The 23008-nt window shown below is 39.6% G+C and overlaps 2 protein-coding genes across 9 annotated transcripts in view; one reads left to right on the top strand and one right to left on the bottom strand.

The window, feature by feature from the left end:
- The first annotated feature begins 923 nt into the window (after window positions 1-923).
- On the top strand, window positions 924-10712 carry Fam8a1 (family with sequence similarity 8 member A1). The gene is made up of 5 exons (XM_090356346.1): window positions 924-1725; window positions 3161-3281; window positions 4815-4938; window positions 5598-5737; window positions 7931-10712. Exons 1-5 carry the CDS (start codon window positions 1008-1010, stop codon window positions 8073-8075), a joined length of 1248 nt encoding a protein of 415 aa, XP_090212472.1. The 5' UTR covers window positions 924-1007; the 3' UTR covers window positions 8076-10712.
- Window positions 10713-14040: 3328 nt separating this feature from the next.
- The window catches only part of Nup153 (nucleoporin 153), a 64132-nt gene continuing 55164 nt past the window's right edge, over window positions 14041-23008 (bottom strand). For all 8 annotated transcript variants that reach the window (XM_090356339.1, XM_090356344.1, XM_090356338.1 and 5 more), the window contains 5 exons: window positions 21914-22792; window positions 19421-19777; window positions 18587-18859; window positions 15430-15598; window positions 14041-15140 (listed from right to left, as the gene is read on the bottom strand). In XM_090356339.1, the coding sequence (XP_090212465.1) occupies window positions 15059-15140; window positions 15430-15598; window positions 18587-18859; window positions 19421-19777; window positions 21914-22792 (1760 nt within the window). In that variant the 3' untranslated portion in view covers window positions 14041-15058. The remainder of the gene's footprint in view (window positions 15141-15429; window positions 15599-18586; window positions 18860-19420; window positions 19778-21913; window positions 22793-23008) is intronic.

Here is a 23008-nt window from a genome sequence, read left to right as displayed (position 1 = left end):
AGGGATAAAAAGTCACATTGTGGAACCAGGAGTGTGGCCTAGCATGCACTAAGACCTGGGTTCAATTCCCCAGAACCATATACACAAAAAAAGCCAGAAGTGACGCTGTGGCTCAAGTGGCAGAGTGCTAGCTTTGAGCAAAAAGTGTCCAAGGACAGTGCCCAGGCTCTGAGTTCAAGTCCCAGGACTGGCAAAGGAAAAAAAAAGTCATACTACTACCACCAAGAGGCTTATCAGCTTCAGGACAATGGACAGTACATTAAAATATAAATATAGGAAGGCTGGGTGTAGTTCAAGGGAAAGGGAAATTGTACTAAAAGATATCTACATAGTCCTGGGCATTTCCCTACCAGAAAATAAAAAGATATCTTAGGTTGAGACAATGAATTTGAGAAAAGATACAATTTCGGTTAAAAAACAAAACCTGAATCTACTGAATGAAGAAACAATAAATTTTAATATATACAGACTAAGACCAGAAAAAGAATGAATAGCTTTTAAACTAACATAACCCTCTTTTCCATTAAAAAAAAAAATCTCTGGTCCGGAGGAATTACATCTTTGGGTCCCTCCCTATCCTCCTTTACTCCGACTGGGCGAGTGCTTAGAGTCCTGTACAGGTGCATCTTATCTTCTAACGGGCTCAAATGGGATGGAGAATATAACAGACTGGGCTGCACAGTCTCCTTGACCTGTCCAAGAAATCCTGCTCACCCCAGAACAAGGACAGCTGAGTCTCTCGAAGCGTCTCGGTTCTTAGACTTCATTAATATCGTAAAGGATAAGGTCAGGCCTCAAAGCCAAGAAGGCCGCACCTACAGGAGCCCGGAAGTAGGGCTTCAGCCACGCCCCCAAGCCAGGCTTCTTCCGGTGACGCTCAGAGGGGCGGGGTTTCCGCTTCCGGCCCCGGATTGTTGACGCCTGTGGCTGCTGCGGTGACGACAGGGCCGTTGGGGAAGGGTAGTGGCGCGGTGACAGGTACCGCGGAGAGAGCTCCCGAGGCGACGATGGCGGAGGGGTCCGAGGAGACCCGAGGCCGCCCTCCAGGACAGGAAGACGGCAGAGGAGATCATGAGCCCGTCCCTTCCCAGCCAGACCCCTCCGTCTGCCCCTGCCCCCAGGAGGGGTCGCCAGCCGACCCCCAGGTCCGGGATCGGCCCCCATCCCCCGGCCTCGCGCCCGCGGCGGCCGTCGCCACCACCCCTGAGGAGGCGGAACTGCCGCCGGAGCTCCGGAAGCGGAGGGAGGGGGTCTCGGCCTCGAACGCGGGGCCGCCGGAGCCCGGGTGCTGCGAGGTGCCCGAGGCCGCGGCGCCGCCGGACAGGCCCCCGCGGCTGAGCGCCCGCGAGTACTCCCGGCAGGTGCACGAGTGGCTATGGCAGTCCTACTGCGGCTACCTCACCTGGCACAGCGGCCTGGCCGCCTTCCCCGCCTACTGCACACCGCAACCGGGCCCGCCGGGCCACCCCGCAGCCGGCGCGGCCGCCTCCCCATCCGCGCCACTGCCCGTTCCCCAGCTGGGCTATTACAACCCCTTCTACTTTCTGAGTGCCGGGGTGGCGGTGCCGGACCCGGGGGTGACCGCAGGCATCAGCGCCCCGGCTGCGATCGCCAGCCTGGGACCCCGAGTTCCTCATGTGCAGGCTTCGGCCCGGGGAACCCCAGTGACCAGAGGGGGAAGCGCTGCCCCATCGCGGACGACGAGCGAGACCGGACGACAGGCAGGTGAGAGAGCAGCGGGATCGGCGTCGGGCCAAGCAGAGATTGTAGCATGCCTTCCAGCAGAGCTGCTCGCTTTGGTAAACCTGGTGCGCCCATCAGTCACCCTGCGCCCAGGCCTACCATTGCCCCAGTGGACAGCCAGCCAGGCAGGGCCGTTTCTTCTTCCTCTAGGACCTGGCACTACCAGTTGATTTCCTTACTCACGAGATTAGCTAGGTCTTTCCACATGAAGAGGAAACCTTTATCCTTCACACTGCCCTTTTACGTTGATCTCCACCCTCTGGAGAAGGAGATTCAAAGCTCAACTTGCAGGTAGCAAACCTACTTTTGGAAGAGAAAGACTGCTAACATGGGAATTGTGTGTGTGTGGCGGGGGGAGAGGGGGGAATCCAGATGTGGGCTGCTTTCAGACCAGAGGAACTGAATGGATATAAAAGTAAATTAGCATGAATACAAATACAGTAATGCGTGAAGCTTGGGCTAGGCTCTGGCTTTTTAATCTGATTGTTTACTTTGTATAGGAGCTAGAATATTTTGAATGAGTTACAAATTAACTTCATTATTTAGACTTTATTCAATCGCGCACGCGCGAGTGTGTGTGTGTGTGTGTGTGTGTGTGTGTGTGTGTGTGTGTATTACAAGGACTAATGGATACCTGGAGTGATCCCAGTCAGAATTTAGGATGACAGATTGGTAATTATTTGGATTTTTTTTTTTATTTAAAAAAATAACAATCTAGGGCCAGGAATTTGGCCTAGTGGTAGAGTGCTTGCCTAGCATTCACTACTCCCTGGGTTCGATTCCTGGTACTTGTGGCTCAAGTGGTAGAGCGTTAGCCTTGAGGAAAGCCCAAGGATGGTGCTCAGGCCCTGAGTTCAAGCCCCAGTACTGGCAAAAAAAAAAAAAATCTAAATGAATTAGGGTGGTGAGAGAAATTAAATGTAGGATACAGGAATTTCCTGCATGCAAGTGGCCTGGTTTTTGTTGTTGTTGTTTGGGTTTGGGTTTTGTTTTTTTGGGTTGGTCAGGAGCTTGAACTCTAAGCCATTGCAGTAGCCCTGAGCTCTTCAGCTCAAAGCTAGCGCCCTACCACTTGAGCCACAACAAAATGGCCTGTTTTTAACCTTGATTTTTACTGAAAATATGTAATGTTTCACCTGGATGTGATCACCTACATTTTCTTCATTCCAGTCCCCACTCACTAAAAATGTATTGAGTATCTACTCTTATCTGTGAAAGTAGTTGTTAAACACTTTGGTGAAAGCAAACTTTTAAGTGAATACTAGAACGCTGTCGTTAATTTTATTAACAGGTACTCTTGGTTGACAGAATAAGAGGAATTGGGGCAAAATTTGCTTTTCATTATCTGACTTGTGTTCTCAGGCCTATGTGAATGAAACAATACGTTTTCCTAACTTTTTCTTTTTTTAATTTGCAGGCAGAGAGTATGTTATTCCATCCTTGGCTCACAGATTTATGGCAGAGATGGTGGATTTCTTCATTCTCTTCTTTATAAAAGCAACAATTGTCTTAAGCATTATGCACCTCAGTGGGATAAAGTAAGGACATCTACAGAAAGGTTTTCAATTTCTACTGCTTGAAACCTGGTTAAGCTCTATTTCTGCCTACGAATTAACTATAATGTTTGCTGGTGTCATGATTTTTATCAGAGCTTTGTAGATTTATTGTTTTCTTGTTGGTTTTAAGAAATAAGTACAAAGGAAAAAAATTAGCTGGGATCTAGGCGAAATTCATCTATTAAAAGTAGGTTAGAAGAACCTGGAAACCTGGTTTCTATGAACTATTCTCTTAGGCCAGGAACTAATTTCCCTCATATTATCTTGTGGAGCCTATAAAGACAAAAGCTAAAAGAGCATTTGACAGATGAACCAAGGAGTAGCATTTCGAAAAGGAAGAGTTTATTATCTGCTAAGTTCCACTGGAAGTGAGATATTTCCTTAAATAATCCTTTCAGATTAATTATAATCATAACATCAGTCTTTACTAAGCATTTTTATGTATAATATATGAAGCCTTTATTTTATAAAGATTGCAATTACAGTTTATTGAGAACATACTGTCAGAACTTGAAAAGACAAAGGTAGCCAGGCACTGGTGGCTCAGGCCTACAGTCCTAGCTACTCAGGAGGTTGAGATCTGAGGATCACAGATGCCAGTTCAGACAGGAAGTCTGTGGGACTATTAGCTCCAATTAACCACCAAAAAACCAGAAGTGGAGCTGTGGCTCAAGTGGTAGGGTACTAGCCTTGAGGAAAACTTAGGGAACAGGGGCGGGGAGTTTGGCCTCATGGTAAGAGTGTTTGCCTAGCATGCACAAAGACCACATACATAGAAAAAAAGCTGGAAATGGTTCTGTGGCTCAGCTGGTATATATCTAGCCTTGAGAAAGCCCAAAGACAGCACGCAGACCCTGAGTTCAAGCACCAGGACTTGGGGGGGGAGGGGGCGGAGACAAAGTAAAAAATGGGATTCATATTGTAATCTATTTCTTAATTACTCTCAGCTCTCGTAATATTTGAGCCATATCACTTTCTCCTTAGCTTTCTCCAGCAGTTCTCTCTCTGTGGAACTTTTTTCCTCCTTACTCTGGCTAACTTCTCTTCATCCTTCTGATCATTAGCTTAAAGGTCATTTCTGGGAAGGCTTCTCAAAATTAAGTATGTAATCAATCTATTTCTACTGTTTCTGAGGTACTCTCTCACTCTTATCGTTGTTATTCATGAAAGCAGAAATATTTTGGATTTGCTAATATTACATGCCCAGAGCTAGTTGTATAGTACCTGCTTCCTTGGTTTGGAAAATGCTGGAGATCAGCATGGCGCTTCAAGCATGCTGTGTAAGCATCTACAGATGGCTTACCCCATCCCTACAAATAGCACACATGCATGATCATGCTGTTTGGTTTTTTCATCTGTTCGTTGGTTGAATAAGCTAACAAATGTTTCGTGCAGGTAGATGGCTGGGAACACAAAGATTAGGATTTCAGTTAAAAGTTGTAACATACAATTTTTTTAAACTAAAGCTGCTCTGACAACTACTTCTTCATAACCCCAAACTATTCTTTTGTATAGGGATATCTCTAAGTTTGCTATGCATTATATAATAGAAGAAATAGATGAAGACACATCAATGGAAGACTTGCAGAAAATGATGATTGTGGCACTTATATACAGATTATTAGTTTGTTTCTATGAGGTAAGTTTTAATTTTTTAAGTTTAGATTACTAGTCCAGGAAAAATGAGAATTTGTATTTGAAGTTATGAAGACCATCATCTCAAATAAGCCAGGCATGGTGAGATGCCCTATCATCTTAGTTCCCAGGGTGGCTTAAACAGGAGGGTGGCAGTTTAGGCCACCCAAGTCAAAAATATGACACCATTACCTAAAAGCAAAAAGAACTGGGGGTATGGCTCAAGATGTGGAGAACCATCACAACAAGCAGAAGACCCTGGGTTCAAATCCCAGAACCATCAAGAAAAACAAATTACAGTCATTCATGTATTTCCCAGTGTCTTTATACTTTTAATTTTTGTCCAAGTTCAATTACATTGTGATCCAAAACTATACTTGCTGAATGGCTATAGAACTTGAAAGGTATTTGTCTTCAAAACAAATTGCTATAAAGAAGTATAATGTGCTATAGAGAAATACACATGGTGTTGAATATATTGAGGCTGTAGAAGTGTATTGAATACTTAACATTGGAGTTTTCATTTCAGTGCATTTTTTTTCTAAATGTAATTAACTGCAGTAATATGTTACTTTAAAACCAAAGTAACGATACTTTAAAACTGAAGTAATAATGTTACCTGTTGAAGTAGTTGAGCCAATAAATCACTTTTTTTTTTCTTAGATTATTTGTATTTGGGGAGCAGGTGGAGCTACTCCAGGAAAGTTTCTACTAGGGCTTCGAGTTGTGACATGTGATACATCAGTGCTTATTGCTCCCAGCCGGGTTCTAGTCATCCCTTCCTCCAATGTCAGCATTACAACGTAAGTCCTTTTGCTGGCTCAGTCTACTGTATACTCTCATGTTTCAGTGAATGGCAAGCAACTTATACAACGTGAGTGGTCTCATGTTATATTGCCTAATGACTTCATAGGTGTCTTCGTTTATGTAAATACATTGTAATTACTGCAGAGTCTAAATGGCCAGACTACACATTTCTCAGAATGACTCCCTCTTGGACACAGGGTTGTATTCAGTAGGTTAGAAGTTTGGTAAAGTGTTTTTAGAATACTATTATTTTTTCTTCATGGTATATACTGTATAGGTAGGCTTACATTTATTAAGTTTATGAGCATTTCATATGATTGTCTGTGTATTTAAGATGGACCTTTCATAAAACACAGATCAAAGTTCCATGCCCAGCTTTGGTACTTCTGGATCTGTGGCTGTTTACTGGGTCAGGCACTGCCTTACCTTGAGCAGTCTATTGGTAACACCCACCATTAGCCCATCTTGAACAGGTAGTGAGTTTGACCCCTAGGCATACATGTTTGCATCCTACACCTGCTCTTTAGTGATACAGGTTGTAGTATTTGCAGTTTCTTTTGCTAACTGTGGGCATGTACTTCTGGAATACTCCCAACTATTCGTGAGCCAAGTTGTAGAAGTGAGTGGGTAATAATCAGGTGAGCCAAACAAAATCTGCCTGTAATTGCTGTCAAAATAATTCAGAGGTTAAGTAAGATATATGAAAATAACTGGAAACAGCCTTTTTGCTGATATACTCAGAAGTATATCAGCTATCTTGCCATTCTTTTTTTTTTTTTTTAATTTATTTTATTTTATTTTATTTTTTTTTTGCCAGTCCTGGGCTTGAGCTCAGGGCCTGAGCACTGTCCTTGGACTTTCTCAAGGCTAGAGTTCTACCACTTGAGCCTCAGCACCACTTCTGGCTTTTTTGTACGTATGTGGTATCAAGGACTCGAACCCGGGTCTTCGTGCATGCTGGCAAGCACTTTAACCACTAGGCCAAACTCCCGGCCCCTATCTTGCCATTCTTTAATGAGTCAATATTGGATTTTTTTTTACTGAGAACCTCACTTACAAATGTTGATAGTAACATTGTATATATATTAATTCAATACGGATACCCTATAAAATAGATGCTATTATTTCATTTTTGCATATGTAGAACAAAGCCAGTAATTAGAAGAGGGATTTGAAATCAACTAGTCTAGAAACAGAGCCTGCACTCAACTATTGCACTTACATAGCTTTTCAGAGCACTAAAAGGCAGAACTCTTCATATTGGGATAATTCTCCATTTCGGGGCTATTGTTGGAAGCTCTTAAGGCGTCCTTTAATTACTAGATCCCACAAAGGAGAAAGTTAAAAATGTATAGTGCTAATTCTTCATTTGAGGTAGGAAATGGGACCCCAGGAAGCATGCTCAGAAGATTCTGAAAATACATGGTAATATTAAGTTACTGTGAAGTTAATTTTTTCCTTCTGACAAAAGACTAGAAAAGCCAAGTATCTGTGGCTCACCTGTAATCGTAGCTATTCAGAAGGCTGAGATCTGAGGACTGTAATTGGAAGCCAGCCAGGGCAGGGAAGTTTTTGATACTTACTTTCAATTAACCACCAAAAAGCCTAGAAGTAGAGCTGTGGCTCAAGCAAGAGAGTGATAGGCTTGAGAAAATAAATAGAAGTCCAGCACCCAGACCTCAAATCCACGCCCTAGACAGTACCAAAAAAAAAAAAAAAAGGTAGTACTATAAACACTTCTTATTTTGAGATGTTTATTAGGGTTACATCAGAGTTCTTAGGTCTTCTATGTCGAATTTAAAAACAGCCCTGGGGGCCAGGAGTTTGGCCTAGTGGTTAAAGTGCTTGCCTAGCATGCATGAAGACCCGGGTTCGATTCCTTGGTACCACATACATAGAAAAAAGCCGGAAGTGGTGCTGAGGCTCAAGTGGTAGACCTCTAGCCTTGAGAAAGTCCAAGGACAGTGCTCAGGCCCTGAGCTCAAACCCATGACTGGCAAAAAAAAAAAAATAAATAAAAAATAAAAACAGCCCTGGTGATAATATAGTTATGTATTCACATATAAAAGGTTAAGAATCATCTCAACTATATTCTGTATGTTTTAATGTTTGTCTGACCTTGATATAGATACCATTAGTTTGTATGTGGATAATACACAACTTGATGCATTCTGCTTTTAATTTTTTAGGTCCACCATACGAGCTTTGATCAAGAATTTTTCTATTGCTTCTTTTTTCCCTGCTTTCATCACTCTGCTGTTTTTTCAGCATAATCGAACAGCCTATGATATTGTAGCAGGAACCATTGTAGTAAAAAGACACGGGGTCAGATGATGGCTCTCTAAAACTCTAAATTCCAAACTCTGGAATAATGACAAGACTAAATTATATATCAAGGCCTTCAGTATCCCTGGGTTACATTAATTGACAAATTAGAAATTAAAGCAGTCACTCTACTTGATGGAAGTGACTATTTTGAAAGTATTGATTTTACTTGAATGCCAAAGAACTTTTCCAGGAGAAAAATCTTAAGTGTTTAAAAAAATATTTAGGTAAAAAAGAAGGCAAATTGTTTCATAATCAAAATGGACAATATTTCTTGATCTAATATTCAGCTTTGAAATCTCCAGTGAAACTTAACTGTATTTTGGTTTATCCCAGAATGATGGAAAATGTCCAGTTGTGTTTTGTAAACACTTGTTTAATTCATCTTTAACTCTTGCGGGATGGGAGTAAAGACACAAATTGGGTTAGTGCAGTTACCACCTATCCCAGGTGCTGGTAGCTGCCAAGGAAGTGAGGCAAGCCCAGCAGTTCCGTTATCTAAGACTTCCCAGCATGCACTGCAGCTCACCAGAACAAAGGTGTAATGCTTGTATTTATTTCATAGTGATGAAAAAGTATTGTCATAATGCTATATTATCATTGATGTTTTAAAGGAAAGGTAAGTTAGTGGTTGCTTTTAATGGGTAGGGAAAGTATTAATAAATTTTACTGTAAATCTGACTTAAATTCCTGTGCAGGTATCCTCAGTGTCCTAAAATCATACAATATATAGGGAAACTTCCATCAAACTTGCACATTTACTGTAAACAATATTCCCAGTGTGTGCAGCATGGGTAAAGTATTAAGTGTTTTTCAGTGTTCTGAATGTGTTTCTTATATACAGCATATTCACATAGTAATTACTTTCCTTTGTTTTATACAGTTCCATGACTTGTCAAAGTAATTTGTGAATAACTGAATATTAGTAATTATCCCATTATGACCTGTTCTTTCTAAAGCAAGAGAGAATATCGTTTCCAGAAATTAATTGCTTTATGCTCATTTCACATCACTAGGAATAAAGTTTTGGGAAAATGCTAATAAGCAATGTGTCACTTTACTTGAAGCACAATGTAAAGGTGTTTTTGCTGTATGGTCCAGGTAGCTGTGCTGAGACATACCTGCACTATTTGTTGTATTTAGTCTTTGTCCTTTTCTCCAACTGATATTTACCCCAGAACACTAAACTGTATTTATTACACAGTTCAGAATTAAGATTTGCTTAAACTTTTGTTTCTGGTCTTAAATTTAATAGGAAATGTAATATGTTATCACTGTATCAGTTTTTAAAGTGGGGTTTTAACAATTAAAACTACAAATATATTTTGTTATAGAAACCTAATGATGTTCTATATACTTTTATCAATGGAAAAATCTCATAAACCATGCCTGTCAAAATGATCTTTACACGAAACCTACTTTTACAGAAAGCCTATTAGCTAAGCATGAAACAGAATATTTCTTGTAGTTTGTGGGAAATAAAAGTCATCTTTTAATTATACTATAAGTTGGGAAATTTTATAGTTGTGTGTACACTTCTGCCATAGACTGAGGAATACAAGTTGAAATGTCCTTAAGTCATGTAGCCTTGATATCCATTGACTACTGTTGTCATCTACACTATATTTTTAATAACTGTAAAAAGGGAAATAGCTTAGTTTCATACTTTAATTTGCTATGACTCTTTGTTATGGTATGCATCATTCTGATTAATAGTATCTGTGAACTTGTTAGACAGCTCTATAAGATATACTTTTGCACATATAACTAAATCTGAAACCTATTATAAATTCTGAGATTACAGAATTGGGGGAAAAGGACATAACATCAGCATTCCTTTTCACTTGTGGCTGAATCCCCTTTTCAGAACATTTTTCTCCTACCAACATACTATGCTGATTTTATGTAAAATTGACATTCTAACCCCAAAAAGGCAATAGGAAATTGTATTCATAGTAAAAACATTATTCATCACTTCAACAAAAAAAAAATCCCAACTCTAGACTGTTTTAGAGAACCATAGTTATGCGACCTACTCTATCATTCAGCCTAAAAACAACTGGCAGGTAAATTAAGGCAACCAGAAAAATCTCAGTATCCACAGCAGAGTGTTCATGTTAAAGCTGGGGTCTAAGCCTTAGGTAGTATGACAGCCTTGACCATAGATAGAGTGAATGCAAGCCAACACATTTGGAAAGTAAACCTGATCTTGCCAGTATTACAAAGTATTGATTTGCCAGGGTCACTTTGTTTACATTAAAAAGTGAGTCTTCAGTGTTTTTAATGATAGTACAATTCCATTTATATTTTAATAGATTTGTTCCCTTCGTTCTCTTCAATTATTTGCTGGGTAGAAAGGAAAATAGAATAAAAGTCAGGGGACGAAGGGGAGGAAAGAGCACTACATTTGTCCTGTCCCTACTAAAACAGGCCAGGCACCTAGCTAACTAATATTCCCAAAATCCCAATCCCTGGTATCAAAAGCTAATCTTTACATGTGCTTCCAAACAGTATGTATATATTTCCTTGCAATTCAGTGTTGTAGGGCTTCACCCAATAGCCCATCTATCAATATAACTTGGCATTCTATTTTCATTATGTCACCAATTTGTATTGTATCATCAAATAAATTCTTTGAGTCACCAATTAATCTGTATTTTGTCTGTTTGAGGTTTGCTGGTAAGACTTTGCTTCCGGATAAAACTTTTCCAGTGACTGTAGAACTAGATTGCTTTCAGAAAGAAACACCGTCCACCTTTTATGTACTTCCTGCAGGAGCTAAGCTATATGACAAACTATTAAGAGCTGTTAAGCCATCACCACAATTGGTTGCTGGGCCATTTCAGTTCTGCCTGTAAAAAGCCTTTCCCAGTCTAACCTTTCTAGATCAGTTTGTAAGAAAGGCAATATTCAAAACATGTTACTGTCCAGAGACAATTTCCAATTATCCACCCAAAAACTGGAAGTGGAGCTGTGGTTCAGAGTGGTAGAGCACTAGCTATTGAGTGAAAAATCACAGGGACAGGCCCAGGTCCCAAATTCAAGCCCCCTGACAAACAAACAAAAAAACAGCAAATTTGTATCACAAAGCCTGTTCTGAGTGCTGAGTGTACTGTTGTAAACCTAGTCAAAAAGTTACATCCATATTGTACTACAGTGGACATTAAAAGAAATCAAAGTTCTAATTAGGTTATATAACGGATGTGTAGTTAAGACCCAGTAACCCCATTTTCCTCAGCATTGTTTATGGCAAATTCATCCCATTTTCATTGAATTTTAATCTTTAGGATAGCAATGAAACAAAATTTTTTTCAGATTGAGCATGGCCTAGTCTCAAAAATGATTAAAATTAATCCGACTTTTATTTCAAGTAATAAAATAATTACATTAGTAAGCAACTTCAAGAGAAAATTTGGAACAGCTTACAGATATATTTCAGTTGTCTAAATTGTACTTTTTTTTTTAATGCCTGAAAGTATTCAAAACCATTTACCCTCTACTTAAAGTAGTATCACTGGATGTCAACATTAGAAGGCTTTTTAATGATGTGGAATTTAGCTATCTCATCCAGGCCTGCCCAGTGAATCCTAGTTTCTGGAGGCTGTGGAGTGTTTGTCACACTCCACTAAGAGAAACACTGATCCTCTCAGCCAGCCAGATACATAAACCTGATTAGTAGCTTCAGCCATGTTGGGCTCTAGGAGGACAAGCTTAAGGCTGGAGCTGTAATATAAAATTTAAAAGTAAGACTGAAAGCAATCAAAGATCTTAATAGTTCATAGACTCAGAATTGAGGGGCCAGAAAGATTGGTGTGTGTGTGTATCCAGTACAACAATGCTGTGCAAGCCAGGTACTAGTGGATCACATCAATAATCCTAGCTACTCAGGCTGATATATAATACCTGAGGATCAGAGTTCAAAGTCAGCCTGGACAACACTTATCTCCAATGAACTGCCAAAAGGCTGCAAGTGGAATTGTCTCTCAAGTGGTAGAGCACTGGCCTTTAACACAAAAGCTCAGGGATAGGGTCCGGGCCCTGAGCTCATGAGCTTAATCCCCAGGAATGGCTCAAAAGGTATTTTAAAAAGAACAAAATTTTAATCCCCATATGTTTATTAGGCCAACCCAAATTTTGCAGAGCAGCTCAGTCTTGTCTAAATAGTTCTGTGATCTTATATTCCCCTATCCCCTTAATTTTGTAAAAATTTCCTTCCTCAAAAGCATATGTGAGCTGGGCACGGTAGCTCACACCTGTAATCCTAGCTACTTAGGAGGCTGAGGTCTGAGAATTACAGTCCAAAGCCAGCTTGGGCATCTTATCTCAATTAACCACTAGAAAATTGGAAGTGGAGCTGAGACTCAAGGGTTAGGGCAGTAGCCTTGAGCTGAAGAGCTCCAGGACAGGTCCCAGGCTCAGAGTCCAAGCCTCACGACTGACCCCCCCCCCCCAAACAAATAAGTGGCCACCTAATGCTTTCAGATGTTACAAGGAAAAATGAGTCAAGCATTGGCAGAACAGTACTGAATTGTGCATACAACAATGGGCACTGAGGTCTGTTGTAAAATCATACTGAGAGAAACATAGAAAGCAATCAAAGGAGCCCAGTATAGGTGTTAACATCCCAGCAGTAATACAGATTTCCTGTTCTAACTGTTGACCCCTCAGGCATGTATTACACACAAACTACATACCCTCAAACCAGCAATTAGGAGATAACTATTCTGGTGCAAAAATATTTAAAATTTTAAAATCTCAATTTAAACTCCAAATTCAAATGAATAAAAAAATAACAGGGAAAATGGCCTAGTGGTATACTCCCCAGAACCACATACACAGAAAAAGCCAGAAGAGACAGTGTGGACACTGGCTCAAGTGGCAGAGTGCTAGCCTTGAGCAAAAAGGAAGGGCCAGGAGTTTGGCCTAATGGTAGAGTAGAGTGTTTGCCTAGCATGCACTCGACCTTGGTACCACATGCATAGAAAAAAGCTGGAAGTGGTGCTGAGGTTCAAGTGATATAATTCTAGCCTTGAGAAAGTCCAGGGACAGTGCTCATGCCCTGAGCTCAAGCCTAGGACTGGCCAAAAAAAGAAGTGTCCAAGGATAGTGCCCAGTCCCTGAATTCAAGCCCTAGGACCGGCAAAAAAATAAAACTAAAATGCTATTCCTTGAGCTTTTTTCTGGACCATAGAGAAAATCTAGTAATGAAACCCAGAAGTAATAGGAACCACTGTTCATTTGTAGCTGTTTTAGGAGTGCCTCTCCAAGAGCAAGAACAATAAACACGGTTTAATGACCTACCCTGGAAATCAGCACCACAAATGGTTATATTTAACTTAAAAAGGGGGGTAGAGGCTAGGAGTTTGGCCTAACAATAGGGTGCTTGCATCAAGACCTGAGTTCAATTCCTCAGTACCACATACATAGAAAAAAGCCAGGAGTGGCGCTGTAGCTCAAGCGGTAGAGCTCTAACCGTGAGAAAGTTCAAAGACAGTGCTCAGGCCCTGAGACCAACCCCAGGACTGGCAAAAAATAAAGGAGTGGGGGGGAGGGAGGAGAGGAGTTTAGCCTAGTGGTAGACTCTTCCCCAGCATGCACAAACCCCCTGAGTTTAATTCCTTGGTACCACAAACACAGAAAGAGCCAGAAGTGGTGCTGTGGCTCAAGTGGTAGCGTGCTGGCCTTGAGAAGGCTCGAGGACAGAGTCCAGGTCCTGAATTCAAGCCCCAGGACTGCCGTCCCCCACTCAAATAATAATAAAAAAAAAAAGTATGTAAAGTTACATGCAAATTAGGAAAGATTGTTAGCACCAGACAAGAAGTGTAGAGTACCTTCTAAATATTCAAAATTCAGATGCGTTCCCCACTCTCTGAGGAATTGCCTAAATTCCTTAACTGTACTCTGTGGGATTTCTAATTAACCACCTTCCCTTCCCATTAATCCTATGCACCTTCATCATGAGTTAAAACAAAAATTGCTTCATAAATTTTTATTGATGGCATTTATCCCATGGTTTAACATGTTAATTATACTGTAATAAACATGGCTTTAATATTAAACTTCTCCTTATTATCCAAAGTCACCACAGTCCATTTCAGTAAATATAAAAATATATGCTTAATACTTTGTACAATACTGGTTTTTGGTCCAAACAAAACTGGATCAGAAAAGCCAATAAATTTAACTTTAAGAATCTCCAATTTTTTTTTAAAGATTTCCAAATGGATTTAGGCAACTTTGAATAATGGGATTTACATAATAAAATCTGAGACAAGACTAAACAAAAAAGTCTAACACAAAATTAAAATTTCAAGTTCACAGATTTATGTTATGCCAAAAAGTACAGAAACAATTGTATTTACAGATGTTTCATAATAAAATAATGAAAAAGGCAAGACGGGTGATAGAATGAAAATATAGAAATAGCATATAATTATTAAGTGGAGAATGAACTAGATCTAACAGGTCCTTAGCATGGACCACTCTTTAATCACGCTTTCTCTATCAGAAAATTTTTGTGCACAATACACCCACCTCACTCACTTCACACATACACCAGCACAAATTCAGCATAGAAATCATTCATTTCAACATCCTCTAATCTATACAGAATTCCTCATATATAATTACAATCCCACGCGTTCCATAAACGCTTATCACCGCACATAGTGGTGCAGACAGAGGTTCTACACAAGCCATTCACCACGCAGGCTCTATTTCTGGTACAGCCAGACTACGCCAAGCCAGTGAATAATGTGCTGGATCATAAAGTGTTCTTGCTTTAGAATCAGACACCAGTCTAGCTATTATTTTTAAAAAGGGAGGTGGAAGAGATGGGGAAGGGGCTTCCATAGAGAAGGGGATCATTCCAAATTAAAGAAGTCCTTAGGCAGATCTGACTTCGGATAAGCCCAGCATGTAGTACAATCCAGTATCTGAAAGCAGGGCACCAGCTGTTGTTAAAACTGTTGGGTATAACACCTTTGTCACTTTTATTTCTTACGTCTAACAGCAGTCTTTATCTTGCGACCAGAAACTGAAGTTCCAGAAGAGAACATATTTTTCCCATTTGACCTGTGAAAAACAAGATTTCATAATATGATAGGATGTTTAGAGCAAATTTTAGGATTATAACATTTAACATGACCAGCAGCAAAGAGGAGGGCAGCAACTCCACTGTTAAAACACATCTCCTCCTCTATGTGATATCAGAAGGTGAGTAGTCTTCCAAAAATATGAATGCAGTAAGAGAACCTATTTAACTGTACCCAACCTACACTGACTGCATCATGAACAACTTTTAGAACAAACATGCATACACCCATACCAATGTAAATTATCCACTAAGAAAAAATTCTCTTACCCCACGGTAAATGCTGCTGGAGACTGGTTAAATGCGAAGCTCCCTGAGCCTGAAGGCTGGGTTGAGGCTGCAGGTGTGCTAGGATTTGCACCAAATGTGAATACTCCTGATGGATTATTATTTGTGAAATTGAAATTTGTAGTGCTGCTGCCAAATTGGAATACAGAACCTGTAACAGTTGGGAGAAATAATTTTTTAACTCTGACCTCTACATAGGAAAACAGAAAGGTTTAAGATTTCTTATGATTAATCTTGACACCTCCAACAAATGCTACTCATGACTAAGGTTAAAAAAAAAAAAAAAAGAATGTACAGACATCTGGTTTAAGGTAGAATCAACAAAAACAGCAAAAAGTGAATTAAGTAACAGCAAAGGGATTTTTATTGTTCCCCCAACTAATCACCAAGAAGCCAGAAATGGAACTGTGGCTCAATTAGAAGAGTGCCAGCTTTAAGAAACAAAAACAAAAACTAAAGGGACCCAGGAACCAGCTCAAATCCCAGTATTGATATAAACACACAAAGGATGGCAGTAGAATATCAGTTTCCTGGATGCAGGCACACTCACCCAGCTCAATCCCTACCCTAATACCACACAAAACAGTCTCTTTCACCCTAGAAACAGTTTTTGCAGAAGACAAGAGTTAGGAATACTGACAATCCTGTGGCTGAACTCCCAAAACACTGGCAAGTAGACTAGACTTAGTTAACAGGAAGTTTTTATTTAAAGATAAGCATCTGGGCACCAGTGCTTCTGCCTATAATCTAGTTACTCAGGAGGCTGACAAGTGAGGATCACAGTTCAAAGCCAGCCTGTGTAGGAAAGTCCATGAGTTATCTTCAGTTAAACACCAAAAAACTGGAAGTGTAGCTATGGTTCAAAGTGTCAGAACACTACCGCTGAGCACAAAAGCTCAGGGACAGCACCCAAACCCTGACCAACCAAAAGAACCAAGAAAGAACCAAGTAGTTTTTCCCAAAGTTAAATCAGAAAAATCTACAACGAAAATGAAGACCCATAGCTTTTGATGTTCAATGAAATAGCCACGTAGCACCCGTCAGAGGGCTGTATTTTATATAATATTTTTTTAAAAAGGGAGTAATTTGGGACGAGGAAAGAAAAATTAAATCCGAGAACAGGATTTAGAAACAGTGGAAGCAAAATCTCAATATAAGTAGTAGGAAAAGATAAGTAAATCTTTATAAAAAATAAAAATACAAAATTCAGAGATGACCCACTACAGATGAATGGATCCAAAAAATATACCTACTATACAACGGAATTTTACATAGCCACCAGAAAAGACAAAATAATAGCATTCGCAGGGAAAGGGATGAAACTAGAACAAATACTATGTTGAGCAACATAAGCCAAGATCAGAAAGATAAACAGCATACATCAGATTTAAAATGGCACATATAAGATTTAAAACATAAGGTGGCTCACGCCTGTAATCCTAGCTACTCAGAAGGCTGAGATCTGAGGATCAAGGTTCAAAGCCAACCCAGGCACAAAAGGACTGAGACTCTTATCTCCAGTGAAGACATGAAAAAGTAACCAGGACTCAAGATATCCATTTACAGTGAGCTCAAAAGAGGACAGTCTCAGGAGAAAAATCACCAAACTGTAATGCCCAAGCACCTTCATGTGTACATAAAATATATAGAGTGAAAAGAACCCCAGGGCAACAAAGTACCTCTTTCTAATTTGTCTACAGTTTTTAGATTACTCTGAATTCTTTACCTCATAGTATAAATATGTACACATATGAGGAAAGGTGGGAGGACACAAAATCAGTGGAAAGCAGGTGAAAAAGTGCAGTAGCAGAGTCCAGCAGCTACACTAGACATTGATGAAAAGTTAGGAATTAAGCAACTTAAAGGCAGATGGGGAGGAAGGAAATGAGAAAGAGGGAACAGCTGATATTAAGCAAAAGGAAAGAAAAATACCTATCACCTGAGCTGGAAGAAATAGTTTTATTATTAATGTTTGACAAACTTTTTTGTTATGTAAAACATGGGGGTCTTTGTATTTTTTGCTACTATAAGATCCTTATCAGTGTTAAAATGTATGTGTGTGACTTTAGCTAGGTATAACTATGCTACAGTTCTGTGAGAAATATGTAACTACTCAATCTCAAAAAAAAATCTTTGGGGAAAAAAACGCAAAGTTCAGAGGAAAGAAGAGAAATTTTTAAAAAGTAAAAAGAATGAGGAGCAAATTGTACAAAGGAACAATTCAGAAATTCCTAGGAACTAAAACTCACAGATCATGTTGCATTCTCTATACAATCAGTGAGGAAAAAAGTGGGTCGATGCCAAAGTGGGAGGTGAAACATGTATAACCACAATAAACCAAAATATTCCAGAAAGAACAGGCTGCCAAAACACATAATCCCAATAACTAAAACATTACAGTAAATACTGTAAAAAAAAAAAACAAAACTTAAAACAACTGCCAGAAAGTTCACAAAAGAGAAATACCTTCAACACCTATATTCAGTCAAAATCTTACCAAACACTGTAAACAAACTAAGATCCTTCTAAAAGTGCAAGACCTCAAATTTTTATTCCTTGAACTCTTAAGAAACTACTGGATACAGGATGTGGCATAATGGTAGCAGTGTTTGCCTAGCATGCTTAAGACCCTGAGTTTTAGTACCAAAAAAATTACTGTTATATGTACTCATCTAAGTGATAAACACATGGTATCTAGGAAGTTTTCTTCAATAAGCTAAAAGCCAGGTGCTGGTGGTCTGTACCTATAATCTAATCTATTTACTAGACTCAAATTTGATGACTGAGGTTCAGCCAGCCCAAGCAGAAGCTTTATTTCCAATAAACTACCGAAAAAAAAAAAAAAGCCATAAGCAAAGCTGTGGCTCAAGTGGTAGAGCAATAGCCTTGACTAAAAAAGTTCAAGAACAGCATCCAGGCCTCACAACTGGCACTAAAAACAAAAGCAATAAATACTTAAAAAAAAAAATGGATGCCTTCAAAATGTTGTAATTGTACACGGAGACCATGATTCAACAAAATAAATTCACATATATCTCTGTCAAGTATAGAGATAATTTTAAAAACTGACATGATTTTGAAATAAAATTTAAGACACAGAATCTAAATAAATACAATTTACATTAGTCTATGAACTTACTGGAATTAGGAGCTGAACCTGAGCCAAATGCAGACTGGCTAGGCTGTTGTCCAAACACAGGAGGCTGGCTACTGCTTGATACTGTTCCAAAAGTAGGTGGTACAGGCTGAGAACCAGCAGGAAACAATGCTGTTGAAGATGATATAGATCCAAAGCTTGGAGGATTAGGCTGGCTGGCACCTTGAGTTTGTCCAAATGTGGGGGTCTGGTTAGCACCAAATGCTGGACTGGCAGATGGTGCTGAAGGTGCAGTGCCAAACACAAAGGAGGATCCTGGAAGCACCCCCAAAAATAGTTGAATTAGCATGTTTAGAAGCACCCCCAAACATAGTTGAATTAGCATGTTTACAGTGAGAAAATCCACAAGCAATCTGTTAGCCCAAAAGCAAATTTCAAGCTTCTTACTTTAATCAAGTTTTGAATAATTAAAATATAACTCTACCATTATTTAGTAAAACATACAGAGTCCATATAAACAAAAACTCTCCAACTTTGTGATCAACAGTGTGTCTCAGAAGACCCCCAGAAATTTAATGTGTGCTTTAGTTGATCACCTTATGAACACTACAGCTGGTATCTACCAAGACAACCACCAGTGCTTGCTTACTCACAACCTGGAATTTCCAAAACCCTTGGAGAAATTATCATACCACGACTAGTAAGATAATTCCTGAATAGATATATTCAATTTCAACAAACTTTATTGTTCTACACAGTTAAATAATTAAAACATTATAGATATAGACGATATGAAGGCACTCAAACTACTTTAGGTGATAATCTGCTAATTTGCTAAGAACACTACTAATATACATTACATTCTTTTCTAAGTACCTGCAGCGCTAGATGTGGTTGTGGCTCCAAAGCTGAACCCAGAGGTTGCAGTGTTACTACTGCTGGCTCCTGGTCCAAAGACAAATGGGTTGACCGTTGAACCTGTGCTGGATGTAGTAGCTGGTTTGCTATCCTGAGAAAATAGCAATGACTGAGATGTACTGTACTCAGCAGAGTTACCAAAGGCAGAGCTGCTCACGGGATTGCTGGCCTGTCCAAACACAAAGGTAGCCACAGGTGGGTTGGAGGAAGAAGTGGTACTACCAAATATGCCACCACCCACTGAAGTAGTTGGGGTACTTGAACTAGAGGAACTGTTGTTCAAGAAGTTAAAAACTGGTTTTGCTGCACCTTGATCTGTAAGACAGAAAAGAAACAAATTCTTAAATCATTAAACCCATGAACAAATCATAGCAGAAACATTTTTTTCTGCAAAAGTAAATTCTTACATAGATTAACTCATCAAATGAACATTAGTAGATTCATGTAATCAAAACATTCATCTGCTGGGCACTGGTGGCTCACAAATCCTAGCAACTCAGAAGGCTGAGATCTGAGGACTGCGTTTCAAATCCAGCCAGGACACAAAAGTCTTAATCGCCCAAAAACTAGAAGTGATGCTGTGGCTCAAGTGACACAGTAATAGCTTTGAGTTCAAAGACAATGCCCAGGCCTAGAATTCAAGCCCCATGACTGACCCGGCCCCCAACCAAAAATCATCTTTTCTGGCTTAGAGATTTTCTGCATTTTATAGAAAAGCCTTAAAATTACTATGCCTCAAATCCATATCTCACTTGATGCTGTGTGTTTAGATCACCAATTCAGGTCAAGCTTGTTTCCTTTTTTATGTATTGGCTTTACAAACTTATGCTGTCATATGTAGCAAGCTCTTAAATTTAACTCTATAGGTAGACAATTTTCTCTTGGCAAGAACCTACTGTCATCTCTGACACACTATTATACATACTTGTTACCTGTTCAATCCTCCATACTATAAAAATCAGTCATCAGGTTGTTTTAACTACAACTAAGTTAAAACTATACTGAATATAATTACACTCAAATAACTATATTGTTATGCTCCTGTAACTTCTTGAGTCTGACTTCCTCCTCAATCTTGTAAACTCCTTTTTGTATAAATTTTAACTTTGAAACATTTAGTTTTTAATATTTGATATTGTCAAATTAAGAAATCTGATGCTGTTGGGCAAAGGTAGCTCACATTTACAATCAATCTTCTATTTCAGAGGCTAGGGATGACAGTCATAAGCCAGTGTGGGCAGGAGTGCCTAGCCTAAGAAACTATCAGCCCCCAAACCAGCAAAAACCCAGAAGCAGAGCCAGGCTCAATGGCAGAGCACTAGAAAAAAAGCCCTTAGGCACTGAGTTAAAGTTACAGGACTAGCACACAAAAAAAAATTAATAAAATCAGATGCTAATCTGAAAAAGAGCACCCCGCCCCGCCACCCCCACCCCTGTAAATCCCCAATTTTAACTTTGGAATATCCTCCCATCCCTTGTTTTTGAATTGTTTCAGTCTTTCTATCAGCTATATTATTCCTGCTACTCAGTCCACAGAATAGTTTTACTTTTTTTCTGTTTTTTTGCCAGTCCCAGGGCTTGAATGCTGTCCTTGGGCTTTCTGAAGGATAGAGCTCTACTACTTGAGACAGCACCATTTCCAGCTTTTTCTATGTATGTGGTACCAAGGAATCAAACCTGGGTCTTCGTGTATGCTAGGCTAGCACTCTACCATTAGGCCAAACTCCCAACCCCAGAATAGTTCAAGAACCATGCTTTAACTTTTTTAAATGGTATTTTAATTTTTTCTTCAGGATTTTAGTTTTCAAAAATAATCTGTTTTCTCAGGGTTTAATTTTGTTTGTTGTCTCATTGTTTAAATGGTTGATGACCTGTGATCTGAAATTACTTATAAATGAAGGCCTTTACATGAAAATCCTAGAAAAACAGTGTTTTCTGAGATCAAAAATCCCTGGGTAGTGTACAGCAATTCTAACTATAAGAAGCCCAGATAGAAGACTGTCCGTGTGGCTTAGTGTAGAGTGCCTGCACGAAGCCCTAAGTTCATTTCCTCAGCACCACAGAAAAAGACAGGAGTGGCACTGTAACAAGTGTTAGAGCGCCAGCCTTGAGCAAAGAAGCTCTGGGACTAAGCCCCAAAACTGGCCCAAACAAACAAAAAAACAAAAAAGCCCAAACAGAAAAGAGAAAGACAACTATCGATATCAAATGTGTGGGAACTTACTAAGGGCTGTATTTTTCGAAATTGTACTTGTGCACAACTTTAGCACAAATATGGTTTTGACCAATTATGACTCAAAAAAGCCTCAGCTAAGTTCCTCAAGAATTTCACAGCTGGCACTCCCAGCTACATAAACCATCCTTGGAGTTAATGCAGTTGTCAAGGCATCAAAGACACCCTATAAAAGGAGGCCAGGAGTAGGGGATGGAGGGGTGGGGGAGGAGACCTACCAACTGTAGTACTGGTTTGAGCTCCAAAGGCAAAAGTAGACTTCACTGGCTGTTCTGATTCCTTCTCAGGTAGTTTTGCCATACTGAAACTAAAGGTTGATTTTGAAGAACTCTCATCTTTGGTTTGTTCTGAATTCCCAAAGGAAAATACTTGTTGACACTTTGGTTCCGGATTGTCTGCTTTCTTCCCAAACACTAAAGAAGTAGAAGTAACAGGCTCTTGCTGCTTCTCTTCTGTCCTTCCCAAAGCAAACACTGATGCAGATGGAAGAGAGGGAGATTCCACATTGCCAAAAGTGAATCCTCCCTTGGTAGCAGGTGTCTCTTCTTTTTTTGCTTCTGTTTTACATGTGAAAGGAGACACTGTGACACTCTTGGTTTCTATGGTTCCGAAGCTGAAGGTGCTCTTGCTCTCAGAGGTCACTACAGTGTCCGCAGCAGCAGGGGTGGGGTTACTAACGCTGGTGCCAAAGCTAAAGCCTGAAGATGAGGATTTAGGCAATTCCTCTTTCTTTTCTTGATGCCCAAGACTAGACACTCCAAACTGAAATGGAGCTGAGGAAACTGGATTACTTAGACCAGGACAAAATCCAAACTTAAAATTGTTATCATTCTGACTGTCTTTCTTAACTTCTTCAGGTTTAGAGTCAGATGAAATTCCAAATTTAAAACCTCCAGTTGGTTTAGAAAATTTAAAGCTTTCATTCATGGAATTAATAGACCCAGAGTCAGATGTAACACTTATTTTAAATGTTCCCTGTTCTCCAAATTTAAAATTTCCAGTGCTTGCTAAGGTCTCAGAAGGCCCAGAAGATGATATACCAAATTTAAAGGATGAAGCCGCTGGGTTCAAAGATGGAGACGATGTACTACCAAAGCCTTCAAAAATATAAAAGAAACAATGTTAGTGTGTTTATTCTCATTTACAAATATAAAGCTTGAAAGCCAAAGTAACATATGAACAGCTTTGAAAAAACCTCCTTGAGAAGTAATAACCAAATACACTTACTCCTCACAACTATGAGGTGACTATCTTCCTTCATCTACCAGATCAGGAAAGGTTTAAAAAAAGAAAAACAAAAAAACAAAAAACAG

The sequence above is a fragment of the Megascapheus bottae genome, chromosome 22, assembly GCF_031878675.1.
Source record: "Megascapheus bottae isolate mThoBot1 chromosome 22, mThoBot2.hap1, whole genome shotgun sequence".
NCBI lineage: Eukaryota > Metazoa > Chordata > Mammalia > Rodentia > Geomyidae > Megascapheus > Megascapheus bottae.
The sequence above is the reverse complement of the archived record's forward strand: the minus strand, read 5'-3'. Positions and strand labels throughout refer to the sequence as shown.